This window comes from Propithecus coquereli, unplaced genomic scaffold (assembly GCF_000956105.1).
Source record: "Propithecus coquereli isolate 6110/MARCELLA unplaced genomic scaffold, Pcoq_1.0 Scaffold134, whole genome shotgun sequence".
Lineage (NCBI taxonomy): Eukaryota > Metazoa > Chordata > Mammalia > Primates > Indriidae > Propithecus > Propithecus coquereli.
In genome coordinates, this window is record NW_012137636.1 from 6,293,615 (window position 1) to 6,308,891 (window position 15,277).

The 15,277-nt window shown below is 41.3% G+C and overlaps 1 protein-coding gene across 1 annotated transcript in view; it reads left to right on the plus strand.

Moving 5' to 3' along the window:
- Positions 1-15,277, plus strand: part of PDE1C (phosphodiesterase 1C, calmodulin-dependent 70kDa) — a 556,088-nt gene that overhangs the window by 523,224 nt on the left and 17,587 nt on the right. The window contains exon 18 of the mRNA XM_012638761.1: positions 12,555-12,623. Coding sequence (XP_012494215.1) covers positions 12,555-12,623 — 69 coding nt within the window. The remainder of the gene's footprint in view (positions 1-12,554; positions 12,624-15,277) is intronic.

The following is a 15,277-nucleotide window of genomic DNA, read 5'->3' on the forward strand; positions in this document are numbered from 1 at the left end:
AAATGGTGTGATTTGGATAAATGTGGTTCTTAAAATGTGTTTGTGAGTCACAAAGGAATCTCTGAGTCCTTCCCAAGAGTAAATTGTGTGAATATGCTGGTGATGAAGTGGGATCAGCAATGGGAAGAAAGAGCTGGGCAATAGGCTTAAGTGCTTTCCCCACTGCAGATTTAATTTCTACATTAAAAAGCACAAAATAAAGATATTTTAAAATCCTTTCATTTCTAGGGCAAAAATTGGTATTTCTTCAGACAGGAAAAAGAGAGACTGTATGTGGTCTACAAGGCCCTTTGCCCGCTGAAATGTTCCCCAGCAGAAAGATTTGAAGAACTTGTTGTGCAGAATGCATAGCAGCGTGCTGGTATTTGAACAGGTTTCTTCTGTCAGCTGTACGTTTTGCCTCATAATAGCACTTATGTTTTTCTCTTTCCTCCTTGCTTTCCTAGTAGTGGTCACAAATCCAAATGAGTTCAGGAGCCTAGCAGGTCCAGTAAATGAGAAAAGCCATGTCACATCACAGTTATTGGGATAAATGGCCATTCTTAGTGGGCTTTGCCATTAGGGAGACAGCAAGAGCAGTAGGGGCTGTGAACAATTGGAGACAGCAGGTGGGTGGGGGTGGTCAGGTCAACAGCGGGAGTTGGTGTTCAGCTACTGGATTTGTGCTATGTAGGGATGGGGGTCTCAGATACCTAGGATTTTATACAAGCCCTCTCTAAATTTTTACATACTGCCAACTATTAATATTAATAACTCAGAATCTTACAGTGTGCTGGTCAAACAAAACATGCTTATGAGCTCCATTCAATTCCTGGGTCATCAGGTTGCAAAGTATGTTCTTAGAGGTGGTATGATTTTGTATAGGTATGAAACACAACCAAGTGTATGTCCGTTCTTGACCTTGGAACCTGGACCTTTTACCCCATTTCTATTCTGTATTTTTGTATGTGGAGTTGTTTGGCTAGTCAAAATAGAAAGTCCACGCCTTCTGTTTTATAATCAAACAAGTAACACCAAACAATATTTGAAAAAGAAACAGGAATATAGCCATTTTTTCTAGCACCAATAAAGATGGAAATGTTTTTCATTTGCTGTAAGTCAATTAATCTGCTGAAAAAGAATGGAAAGAGAATGTCATTCGTTATAGAACTTCACCTAGAACTCTCAGTAAGAAAAAACAAAAATGCTCCATGTAACCCACTCTTAGATTTAGATCCTTAAAAAGTGTTTTGAAGGGACATTGAGTAAAAATGCAAAGTTATCTATTTAAAGAATATAAAACAGTCTATTATTATGCTGTGAGTTGATACTAGAGCTGATAAAACATTAAAATAATTATTCCAAGTTAGTATTGCCTGGAAGGACAATATTTCCAAAGCTCTAGCTGATTTTCTATGGTCTTTTGATTGTCTTGAAACAATGTTCTCCAAGTTGAGTGGCAATATGGGGTAAACATTATTCCATTGCAGATTACAGCATCTTATTCTGGTTTGCACACACAAAGCAAGGGCTTGTACACCTGAATGAAGAATTGACTGGTGTATGTAGACCACAGTAGGGACAGTCCCACCACTGACAAAACCATGTTCTGCACCTCTCTGGATGGAAAGTGACAAATGGAGTCCTCCAAGTTGTGTTGATGTGGTACATTTCAGTGGCAAAACGACCCATCCTCATGGAGGTCTTTGTTCCATTTTTTTATTTGTGCCAACCTTTCTTAGGTTATGAGCCCTAATAGTTTATGGCAGCAGACAAGAGGCTCAGTTCTAACCTATTAAATTCAAATGGACTTTCTCCCACTGTTCATTTCATTCTTGGAGCTTTTAAAAACTATTGAAAACATCTGACAACATACCATTATGGATCTGATATGCTTAAACAGTAAGATGACATCTAAACATCTGAAAGCCAAAGAATACTCTAGTGTGCATGTTCAATTCATTTGCAGAATTTCAGCCATTATATTATATTTGCCACCCAGAACCATGCCTTTACAAAGATAAAAGTGAACAGGAAAGAGCAGTGTTTCACGGGTTGTGAGACAGAAAGGAATCAAAAAGATGGAGACCGATTTTGTTATCCGTATTTTGGGAATAAGGATACTGGTCTTTTATTGTCATTTCTCTTATGGGTCACCTTCATTTACATAGATAGATAGGATATGTAATATATTTTCTTCTATTCTTTTTTAACATCTAAGCAGAGATTTAGATAGAAATTACTTTGTAACGTTCCCTATGGAGCATGGGGGAAACAACAGAAAAAAAGTACAAAATCTTTTTTTCATAATGAAAAATAGAGAAGATACTGAGATTGGAAGCATATATATAAAGTATTATATCCCAAATAAAGGGGGTTTAGGGAATTCAAGCAACTTATTTATTTATTTATTTATTTGCAATTGGAAACTTTGTCGTCCTGATTCTGAGATGCCCACCTGCCCCACAGGAGTTGCAGGACTGGCCCACCACAGTGCCTGGAACGCAGTCAGCATTCGGGAAACACATGCAGAATTGTCAAACTGAATTCCACGCCCCACTTGTGAATGCAAACAAAATTCAAATTTCCCTGAAAATTTATTCACCATCTCCTATATGCCAAGCACATTGCTAAAAGCTTATCTTCTAAGTATAGTCACACAAATAGTTTATCATAAGAGATGGGAAATTGCAGGTAATTTGAAGGAAATTATCAGAACCAAGTTTAAGGAAAAAACAAAAATAAAAACCTCTCTTTGGTCTTTGAATTTAGGAAAAAACAAAAACCCAAAACAACAAAACAGGATTTATCTGAGAATGCTCTTCCAAAAGGAATGATGACACCAATTTACATGAAACACTAGTGGATTTATTTAGAATACAAGTTGAAACTTTTAAAACCCAAAATGGACTCTCTTGGAGCAAATAGGAGCTTCTGTATGTGCAGTGTGAGGAATCATTGCATAGTTCTGCTCCACCGGTAATATGATTGGTATAGCAATGAACTGTGGCAGAATTGCACATTAAAGAACATAATGTTGCAATGATGATGTTATATTGGATCTTATTCATGAATAAATGGAAAGTAATACTTGTAATTCATCAACTGTGATCTATGATTAAAGGCCTCATTATCACTTAGAAAATGAACTTAATGGAAAAATCGTAATGAGCAGTGACAATATTCCTATGAAATATCCCTCTGGGAATCAAGAGACGTATTACCTGCCAAGGCCAGATTTCAGTTTTTAAGATTTCTCTCATCAAAGACACTGGTGGGCACAGAGGTGGCACTAGAATTAGACTGGTACCAGAGTCATCTATCTACATTAGACAGAGTTTATTTGATAAGTGAACGTGGGTCCAGGGAGGTTAGAAAAATGGGAAGTAGACCTCTGCAGGTTCTCGCTGAACATTTGTGAAAGACTCGGTGCACTTCCAGGAAAGTCTGTAATAAGCAAGAATTACTTCATTGAAAGAACTTCTTGTTTTTACCTTAAACAAGAGGGGGGCTGTGCAGTGGGAGACCTGAACTGAAGGGTGCATACAGGTTAAACTTAAACATGAATTCCTGATTGTTTTCTTAAATAATCCCTCCACCTCACCCATTTTTCTTCAAAACATTGGAAGTCATATTTGAGATGAATTCACATTTATTCTGGTTCATTTACAAGCAGAAGTGGATTGACACTGGCTCCACTAAGTGCACTTGGACACAGCCTAAGTTGTCATCTTCTGAGCCAGGAGGAGCAGAGAGCGGAGAGTGGGCCCTTTCAGTTCTTTCAGGGCACATTCAGTTGCCCCTGGGGAGACCTCGCCACCCCAGGGGTAAATGCCGCTGTCCCTGGCCAGAGTCAGTGCCAACTGGAGACCCATCCTCTCAGCTTTGGTCAACTTCAGCATGATTCCTGAACCTCACCCATGTATTCCTCGTGGATGCTGACTTCTGAACCTGCAGAGACATTTCTCAGTCAGTTTATGGCACAAGGCAACTCATTTAAAATAAACCCCATTAAAACCCAAAAGCTATGGAATGGCTTTTAGATTGCCCTGGAGGCACATCCTTGTATATAGTCTTTGCTTCTCTGTTGTGCTCCATCTTGGGGTATGGATGTGTGTACTACTTCCCTTGTCTTTGAGTGGGTACGTCTGTGACGTTACGGAAATATGGTCACATATCTATATACATAGATTTATAGTAAAAACCTACAGCCATAGGTATTGTCTAGTAAATGATTCTAGAGATAGAACTATATACATTTTCCTTTATTCTTGCTTTGATGATATTTTTATACAATTTTATATGCTGTAAAAATTTTTTAATATATTTGCTATTTTCATTTGTAGAGCGTGGTTAGGTTTTTATCAGCTCTTGTGCCCACTGTATCACCAGATTCCCCCCCATCTGATTTAAGTGTCCTCCCTTTCTCATACCCTTTCCTTTTCCTTTCCCTTCTTTTCTTCTCCCGTTTTCTACATTTCACAAATTCCTTATTTTGCCTCTGTCCAGGTAACCCTTTCTGCTTGCATCATTTTATTACATGGAAACACAAAATAATGGGAAAAACAAAAGCACCTTGTTCCAGTGTAGTTCATGTGAGGAAGTGTTGGGTATCAAAGGTGGATCAGGGGCAGGTAGGGAGGAGGAGGTAGATTGGGAAAAGGACAGAGGAGAAAGGAAACTTTGTTTGCTACTTTTTGCTTGGAAAACCTTACAAGAGATCAATTGCCCAAGGCTCCGAGGGTAATATAATGTTGCTATCGTCTTCCCCCGGGGAACAGCACAATTTTTTGCTCTCACAGGGTTTTTCTCCCTAGCATGCTCTGCCTTCACCATGGGTCTGTAGACTTTCTCCTAAGGGCTTGGCCTTATGTGAATGGAAAACTCAGCTCATCTCAGCCTTAGGTGTTGCTGTTGTTCAGCAGGATTTGTGGGAAATATCTGGATTAGGAGGCAAGCAGAACCAAAACCACAAACCTTAACCCAGATCATAATAGTTCTTTGGAAGCATAAGGAAGGGATTTTTGGATGTGTTCTGAAAATGCTCTTCCAAAGGGGAAGATGGTAAAATGGACTTGTTTTTAGTTCACGGTGGTGATAGAATGTACTTCCATGATGTCAAATATGCTTCTGGCAGATAAAATGCAGGTTGTAATCTGCATTTGTACATCAGAGGGCAAGAGGATAGCCATCCATTCTAAGGAAGAGTGTTCTGTTCCTATGATGCTGCTTTGTACTAAAACAACCTGTTCAAATGCCATAACATCATATTCCCCAATGCGAAATTAAATCATATGGATGTCATGTAGAACAGAGTGTACTAAGCTGCTCTCAAAAAAATTAAAGATGTGTTTATTGTAAATCTTTATTGCGCAGATGAGCCTGACAGTCTTTCAGTGTATAATTTTCCTCCAGCATCTAGTAATGCATAAGTACGTGTATGTTCTTCTGATTACCAAATAAAAACATTGAGTTAATCTCTTAATTGGAACTTTAAAAATGAGAAGGCTGTTTTTTCTTTCTTTTAATGTTTTTCGTTGTTGTCCATGTTCTGTCCCAGATGCAGGGCTGCTCAAACTCACTCAACCATCGTCTCTTATGTATTACCCCAAATGCCAAATAACACCCAGGTACCAAGTGCCTTTGCCTACACATGGGAAGATATACACAGAGTATGACTGTGTCATGTTTCATATGATATTTTTTGACTATAAGAGATGAGGTGGATGGGATATCAGAAACTTGTCAGAGGCATAAGAAATCTCAGCATTCATGGAATTAGGCTGGTTTCCATATATTTAATTTTCTTCAAGGTACGATAATATTATGCCCTGCAATGCTAGCTTTCAAATTCTAAACTTTTCTCTTTCTCCTTCTCTTGAAAGGGCTATATTTGACAATATTTTCCTCCTCTCTAGCCATGAACACAAGGAGTCTGACTAGGGAATACAGATGCTCCTTGACTTACGATGGGGTTACATCCTGATAAACCCATCATAAGTTGAAAACATAGTAAGCTGAAATTGCATTTAATATACCTAACCTACCAAACACCATGGCTTAACCTAGCCTGCCTTAAACATTCTCAGAACACTGACATTAGCCTAGAGTTGGGTAAAATCATCTAACACAAAGCCTATTTTATAATAAAGTGTTGAATATCTCATGTAATTTATTGAATGCTATACTGAAAGTGAAAAACAGAACAATTGTGTACAGTTTCTACTGAGTGCATATTGTTTTCACACCATCATAAAGTCAAAAAATTGTAAATCAAGCCAATGTAGGGGGACCATCTGTAGTCCTTACCCTCGTTTGTGGGGATACAAGTGGTTTCCATCCTGTATGGCACCCAACCTGACTCCTTCAAACGGGCCCCCTAAGAAGGAACCCCCCCACACTGGTGATGATGCGTATTACACAAATGCCACCCCCGTCATCTGGGCCTCCCCCAACTCCACTGGATTATCACTCTGGTAAATGAGGCTGTGAAACATTCATTGAAATATTTATTTGCTTTTTTTTTCTTAAAGCGAAAACAGAACTTACTCAATTTGGAAAATATAGAGAAGTATAATAAGAAACTTAAAATCATTTGTAATACTCCCTCCAACAATTAATCACTGTCGATACATTAGTGTATTTTCTTATGGTCTTTTGCTGTGTGTTTTTACACAGCTAAGGCCATACAGCCTATTTAATTTTGCATTATGGTTTGTTCACATAACGTTGGATTGTAAGCATTTACCTGTTTTTTAAAAACTCTTCATTAATATAACTTCAATAGCAACATAACATTAATATTTCATTCTGTGGCTCTGGCACAGTTTACTTAACCACTCTTCTGCTGTTGGGCAATTAAGTTACATGCTTTTATTTTATTTTTTTGCAGATATAAATAATATAATAGTGGAGCTCTTTGTATATAAGTCTTTGTCACATTTCTGAATATCTCCATTGGACATACTTCTAGATGTACAATTACTGGGTCAAAAGTTGTGGGCATTTTGGGGGACTTCTCATTCATAGGTCTAATTCAAATTCAAAGCATATTCAAATATTTAAAAAGCCGTATTTAAATAGCATATAGTGTTGCATATCTGAAGAGCTCTTGTGTTTTCCATCACTGTTCTTTGTGATGAAAAGACATAATCAAGTCACCCAAGAGCAAGCATAGTATATTGACGGGGGCTGTATTGTGGGGAAAAAATACTGTTAAACACTCCGAATATGCAGCTCTAATTTATGTGGTATTGGAAGACTACTCAGGGTGGTGCGGGTGGGTTTGAAGCCCTCTAAACACAGTCTCAGCAGAACCTGGACTTCTCTTGATACTCTTTCTTGAAGGCCATGAAGGGGCAAAAATGACGATTTGTTCTGAGGCCTCAGACAGCGGCTAGTTGCCCAAATGGAGCACAAAGCAGATGTTGGCAGACATGTTTAGCAATAATGATCGGAGGCTTGTGGGTATCATAAAGGCAGTCATTTGCAATATGCTAAAAGAAAGAGATTGAAAATGCCCAATGTGTTGACAGAAACCTTCCTACCTCAGTCTTTTAGCATCCACCCCTGCCCTGCGGGATTTGGTTGTGTTATAATAGCATTGCTATCATCAGACCATTAATAATGATGACGTTTGGTCTCAAGGGCTCTTAAATCACCCTTTCCCCAGCAGACTTGAGCTTGGCCAGGCTAACCCTGGCCCATTTTGCAGAAGGGAAATCATTTGTTTGAGGTTAAACCACAAATCACTGGCGTTAAGCACTAACTTCATGACGTCGCAAGTCTTAGGTGTGTGTTCGCCCCGAGGCGGACAGCCTTGGTTGTCACTTCCATCACTGTCCTCTTCTCCAGACTCTTGGTGAAATGGATTCATTGCCCTTTAGCTGAACCAACCAAGGACATTAATTTGGAATATCTGAAAGCTATTCTTAGTTTGTCAAAAGATACCTCAAGTTACACAAGCTGTGGTGATGACATTTCTTCCCCAAGATGACTGATTGGGTTGTTTACTCTTTAAACAGCCACATGCCACGGGTCAAGGACAATGTAATTCCTGACCTTAAAGTGCTTATTTCCCAAAGATGACATATTAACTACTTTACACACACACACACACACACACACACACACACACACACAGACCCCTCCCTTTCTTCTTTTTGAATATAAACTAAACAATAACAAACACTATATTGCACTTCACAGTTTTTGCTAAGGACTTTCACACATGTACTCCCACTTGATCCTCACAATTATGTCCTGAAACTGATGTCTTCTAAATTTTATACATGAGGAGAATGAAACTTAGCAATGGCAGCACTGATGTAGTTCATTTGTTTTTATTTTAACCGCCTCATTTATAACATATTTAAGAATTCTAAAATCACAAAATTTTTTTAAAAAATTTAAAAAGCAGAATAAAACCAGTGGCATAAAGTAGAGCTGGTATAGATAGAGCCAACCAGGGCAATTGTTAATTAGTGTGCAGACATGCAGGCTAAATAGGCCCCACAGTTCCCAGCATTGAGTCCCAAACTGGGTCTGAGCGTCCTGGAAGCCTAAGTGAAAATGGAAAGAAACCATTTGCAAGGTTCACATAACCCATGAGGACAAAGCACACCAATTTTTTAGAAGAAAGAAGGCTTCCCCTGACAGCTGGAAGAAGCATCTTCTCTGGGTATTCCCCGAGGGAGCGTTTCTCACTCGTGGCTGCAGATCAGGGCTCTTTAAAGAGTGCCCGTGCCCAGGCCCCACCACAGGCCCACTGGACAGCATCTCACGGTTGAAGGGCCCGGATGTCAGCATGTGTATATTTTTTAACTCCCCCTGATGATCCTAATATGTAGCCAGGATTGCAAACCACCGACGGTACATTTCTACCAAAAATCCAAGAGCCAGTAACGTGTTAGCCTGTCCCAAGGCCTTCTGCACACACGGCACTGTATAGCACACTTTAGTGTAGAAGCTGAATCTGGACCTGGATTTTCCAACTCTGTCTCTGATGTTTTTTTCCCTGGAAATGGGAGGGAGCAAGAGAGGTATAGTCCCATGAGTGAAACTTTGAGTAACGTGATAGGTAATTTGGTAGCTGCGGAGGGGAAAATGATTCCAGGGATACAACCTCAGTGACCGGGGAGGGAGCCCGTGGAAGGCTGACTCAGAACCTGACCACCCCCAGTGGTCTGTGGTGCTGCCTGAAGGTCGGCAGAAATCACGAACAGGCTTATTTCACACGTCCCTGCCTGCTACCTGGGTATGACTCATGGCTGTGAGAGATGGGATGGTTTCATCCCTTTCCTGATATATTGAGTATTTCATCAAGCATGCAGAGAAAATAGCGCTTCCAGAAGGGCTTGCAGTTCTGCTCTTTCACTGCCCCAAGGCCCCCAGGGGTCCCCATCTCACTCAGTGTCTGCAAAGAACATACCAAGGGGTGAAAAGCTGCTTCTAGGAAAAGCCATCAAGCTGCAGGCTTTTGGAAGATGACAGTAGGTTATTAAAACAACACCACCACAATTACACCAAGCATTCCTATGAAATAAACTGGTAATAGTGAATGTGTCTACAGGCAATAAACTTGAAAGCTTGTAGTTGTCGAGTGCTTTGCAGTTGTTCAAGTACTTGTGTAGGCAACATTAAATGTGGTCTCTCAACTTGACAAGAGTATCCATGAAAAGCAGAGTGCCATATTTTCCAGTAGTTAGACAAGAAGAAGGAAATTTCTATCCCACAAAGTTTTCCCAGCTGGCCTGACGATCAGTCACCTGGGGCACTTGTGAAATATCCAGGTCCCCAGGAGTCCCCTCTGGAAATGCTGGCTCTTAGGGCTTGGTCGGGCCTGGGAATCTGGTTTTGTTTTCCCTTTTTTGTTAAAGTAATTGTCCCAGGTTTTTCTTATCCTTAGGCAAATTTGGGAGACTGTACTTGAAGGAAACCTAGGTAATGGGTGGGCCAAGGAGCAGGAAAAATTGTGGGGAAAAATTTCTCTACGTTTGAACTTTGAAGGATCTTGGCTTAAATTTTGCCCCACCACACACACTCAGTAATTTTGTGCAAATTATTAAATTTCCTCTGTCTCCAAATCCTGTAAAATGGGAATAATTTCACTGGCAGAGTGTTAGGATGCTGTAGGCACATTTTATCCTTGCTAGCTCACACGGTGCCAGGGCCATAGTGACTGCTTGATACGAGGGAGTGACTGTAACCAATGACCAAGCAGCCAAATTGTGACTCACAGCTCCGAATTAAACTAAGTCCTGGCTCCCTCCTAAAACAGTGGTTCTCAGCTGAGGGCACATTTGCCCCCAGAGGGCATGTGTCACTATCTGGAGGAAATTTTTATTGTCATGACTAGGGAGGTGTTACTGATGTGTCCAAGGATGCTGCTGAATGTCCTCCAATACACAGGGCAGCCCCCACCACAGAGAACTGTGCGGCTTAAGTGCCACAGTGCCGCTGTTGAGAGACCCTGTCCCAAAGGTTCAACGAGACAAGTAAAAAGTCTTGTGAGTGCAGGAATAAATGCATGAGTCATTGGTGTCCCCACAGTAGGGGCAAGTCCAGTGGGACACAGAGGCGTTTCTGATGGAGCAGGAGCAGCTCTGGAAGGCAAGGTCAGAGGCACGAACGCGCATCTTGGTAACGCCCCCAGTCCGGGCCGATTTCCGGCACACTCAGGATGCACCATTCTTTTTGTAGGATGCAACGTCGGTGGCGTCCACTGGGGTTCTGCAGCTAGGCGGCTCTGGCCCTAACCCATAGTATCACTTTGGGTAAATCTTTCACCCCGGGAGTATCCAATGCCTCATTAGACCAATGATCATTAGACCCACCTGGCGAACTTTTAAAGTGCAAATTTCTGGCTCCATTCCCTGGAGGTTCTGCTTTAGGGTCCAAGCATGGACCCTGGAAGCCACATTTATGAAATCACCTCAGGGGATTCTGAAGCACAGTTCCAGCCACCTGTGAGTCCTCTGTGTTTTCCACCAACTCTGACATCCAGGGCATCTGTAAAACCTGGAAAATGGAGAAACAAAATCCTGCCAAATACAGCTTCTTTCACCTCCTGCAAATTAGCAGTTTTTATCAGTCTGAGGTGTTTGCATTGATTTTCTATTTTTACTACTATTAACACTACTACGACTGCCAGAAATCATAATAATTAACAGTAACACAGAACATCAGGGCTGGTACCTTGTTCTGTAAGATTAAAATGAAACGGTCTAAGCAAAGTGTATGCCTCCACTTCTCACCAGATGTCAGGGGGAGGGACAGCCCATCGCCCCCTCCGGCCCCGGCTTCTGCTTCCTCGACGCCGGCCAGTCTGTGGCCCACCTCGTCATCCTTACCAGTGGCCATGTTGACAGACGGGGTTTCCTCAGTTAGCACAATTTCCACTCACACCAGGCCTCTGTGTATAAAGTAGACTTTACTAAAATGGGGGAGGCTGTGGGGACTCCCAACAGAAGTAACTTCACATCGACTCACGCACATCCTCTGCCTGAGTCCTCTCTGCGCCTCTGCCAGCTCAGACTGCGGGCACCTCCCTGGCTGCCGGAATCTGGCTTCCAGGCCTTTCTTCCCACTCTAGATGGCAAAATAAATCAACGAATGAATGAATGAATAATATTTATGTTCACATGTAAAATATGTGTGTATATATGTGTCTACGTGTATATGTAAATGTGTATGTATATACATTCGTATATATGTATATACATTCGTATACATATATGTATATACATTCGTATACACATAAATTGTAAATTTTTTTTGCAGAACAACTCAGCCCTGCTTTTGTTCCTTTGTTCTGCTCTCTCCTTACTGATCCCGCCCCGGGGTTTGGCTTTTCATTCCCTTCTGGTGACCCATTAAACTGTTCATATGAACAAAGATACTCCCCTTCCTAACAGGAATTGTTGCCAGCTCCTGGGGAGCGCAGAGACCCCACTGCCCTAGCACTCACGCAGTCTCCCACTGTGCCTGAGCGCTCCATCTTGTTCCTTCCATCCTCACCAGAACACCTGGATGGGATGGTCATTATTTTCATCTTGCAGATGAAGACCTGAGCTTCAGAGAGACCCAGTTAATTGCTTGAGCTCCAGTAGAGTAGAGGCTATAGGGACAAAACAGGGACAAAATTCCTGCTTCCTTAAGTCTAAATCTAGAACTTTCCCTTCCCCAGCTGGTAGTTCTCTGCCTGGATGCACATTAGAGTAATCAGGGGGGCTTGAAAAATACCGATGCTGGACTTCCACCCTAGTACTCTGGGAGTGGCGCCCAGCAGCTGCATGTTTAGGAAGCTTCCCTGGTCATCCTACGCTGCAGCCCTGCTCAGGGGTCCCCAACATACCAACCTGCCGACCCGAGGAACTGAGCACAGTTGCTCCCGCCAAAGTAAAGGCTGTGCTTGCTCTTGGGTTTTCTGGACCGTAGCATATGCGCTACCCCACAACCTTCTTCTATATGTTGTTTTCAGATCAAAATTTGATAACATTCCAGATGAACAGTTACCTGTCCAACAAATCTGTCCACAATCCTGCTTTTCCTTATCCTCTTTTTCTTTTTTACAGGCACAAAGCGACGTTCTCATGGCTCACCTGCCCCAAGCACTAGCTCCACGAGTCGCCTTACCTTACCAGGTGGGTAAACAGCGTCGCACCATTATCGTAGTGACCAGTGACAATGGGAAGGACTGGTTTCTCAGGAGCTGAGTTTAGCAGTTGACAAACTGAGAGGCTGGCCCCGTATGTATCCACTCTACTCCACGTTGTCAGAGAGCTTTGTCTCTGTCCTCCACATTTGCGAGGTTCCTCGAGGAACAGACATACTATTTTCATGGTTGTTTCACAATCTCTCCCACTCACTGATGGAAATAATAGAATCTCGCTCCTCCTTGATATTCCTCTGGACATACTATGGAAGTATCTGCCTTTGAGACACAGATGGTGCAGGGGAAGGAGTGTGAGTCCTTGGTGAGATAGAAACCTGGGTTCAAGTCCCAGCTTTGCCATGTTCAAGTTGTGTGACCTCACGTATACTTCCTCAGCTTCTCGGAACTTCTGTTTTCTAATCTGTCTGGGTGATGAACTTGTAAATTTTGCATAGTATTGACACATAGTGGGTGCTTATAATTATTAATATCTATATGATTGAGAAATATGGAAATTATATATGACCTGAATTGGATCCCATCTCACGGGTACTAGAAAACCTTGAGGATTCATGACGATCATGTGTAACTACTATTTAACATAAAGGGCACCTATTGGGCATTCTGTCTTCATGCATAGGCTTGCATTCTCTTCTAGAATTTAATTTTTATGAGTAGAACTTGGAAAAACATCTGTTTTGGGAGAAGGAAAGGTTGTAAAAGGTAAACAAAGTCATTGTAAAAAAACTGAAAAATAATAAAAATTATAAGGAGAAAAAATGTTGCCAATAATGCTACCACCCAGAGTTAACCAACATTACCTCTCCTTCTAGTCTTTATTAAACACTTTTTCCCTAGATTTGAATTATACTCTAAGTGGAGTTTTGTTTCCTTTTTTTAAAAATTTATCATGACATTATGAGATTGTCTCCATGTTATTAAATAATCGATCAAATATTTCAGTGATTGACTAACATTTCCACGATTATGCCACAATTTATATTTTGTTGGTAATTTGGCATTTATGTAACTGACATTTTTATTATTATGAGTAACCTTCCATGCCTGTACATAAATAATCTTCTGAGTTGTCAATATGGATGCAGGATAGATTCCTGCAGGCAGGATTACTGGCTCAAAGAATACATACATATTTAGGTTCTTGACGCATTGTTGTCAAGGTGATTTCCAGAAAGGTAGTATTAATTTAAACTTTTACCCTGTGTTTGCCCATTTCACTATCCCCTTGCTAATGCTGAGCATTATTTTTAATACTTTACCAATTTGATAAGAAAAAATGATATCCATATTTGGTTTGAATTTATTTTTTAAAAAAACTGTTTTCTAATGTTAATTCATCATTTACATTTCTTCTTTTTGTAATTATCATATTTCATCCATTCTAAGAGACACATTGCCTTGCATTTTAACCTCTCTGAAATTGAGATGTTTTTCAATCAATGGTGTGTGATTATTTAATTAGCAACATTTTTTTCTTGGTAGCACATGAAATAATAGTTCACTTTATAATTAGTGGCATCTTAGATTAGATGAATATAATCTATGTCTACCTGCTTTTTCAACTTCCATTTCTGTAGCTCCCCTACCCCAGTTCAACAACTGGATTGTGTGTCTGCTGAGTACCCTTGAACTCTTCTTGCCTCTGTGACTGTCTGGGACCCTCTTCCGCTTTTCTTCCCTTGGCTCATCTCTCTCTGTGCATCCTCTCCAAATCATCTATGTGGAATTAATATTACATTACAATGATTTGCTTATAAGCCCCTTTACCTGTGGACAACTGGATTTTTCCATGATGGGGACTGTTGTATTCCAGTGCTGCCCAGGTGATAGGCACATATCAGGTATTCACAAATGTTTCTTAGCTGGGTGTGCTGGTGTGTGTCTGAGCACTCTCCCATTTAATTTATGACTGTATAGACAGGAACCATCCTCAGATAAAAGGCTCATTTTGAAGTTTGTACTTGCTTCAATGATACTAACTTGATTTTTAGTACTGAGTAGACCTTGCTCTGTAGTCTCTGCAAGCCACGTGCATCTTGTATCTGCTCATTGGTTGTTGTGCTCTTAGGACTACAGAGCCTTAGGAGGAAAACAGCTTCAAACCAAGCAGCTCTGGTGTGAAGCGATGATGTGTGCCCCTCGCAAAGTCATAATACTGCGGCATCAGGTGGGACCTCTGAGGTCATCTGGTCATCATCTACAGGAATGTGCAGAGCTGACCTGGGTCCCACTTGTTCTGCTGGGGATCTAGGGCTGGCCAGCTGGGTCCCAAGGCCTCTAACCCAGCGTCACGCCTTGTCTTTGGCCTTAGATGGGCAGTCTAAACTGGTCCCAAACTGGGTGTCTTAGGTTTGGAGTTCTGACCTTCTCCAAAGCCTGTGGGGAGGAGTGGGTAGTTCTCAAAACACCAGACACAATTAACCATGCTTTGACTAGCAGACACGCTCACCTCACTCATAACAATGCCCAGCTCTCTAATCTCCTTTCAGACCTCAGGAATATCTCAGAGTGTCTCCCCCTGACTCAAGTGCCTCGATGGCCCCTCCCTAAACCCAGCTAGTTCCCACTCACAGCTCCACCTAGAATATCACATCACAGCTTTTAAAAACCTTTGATTATACA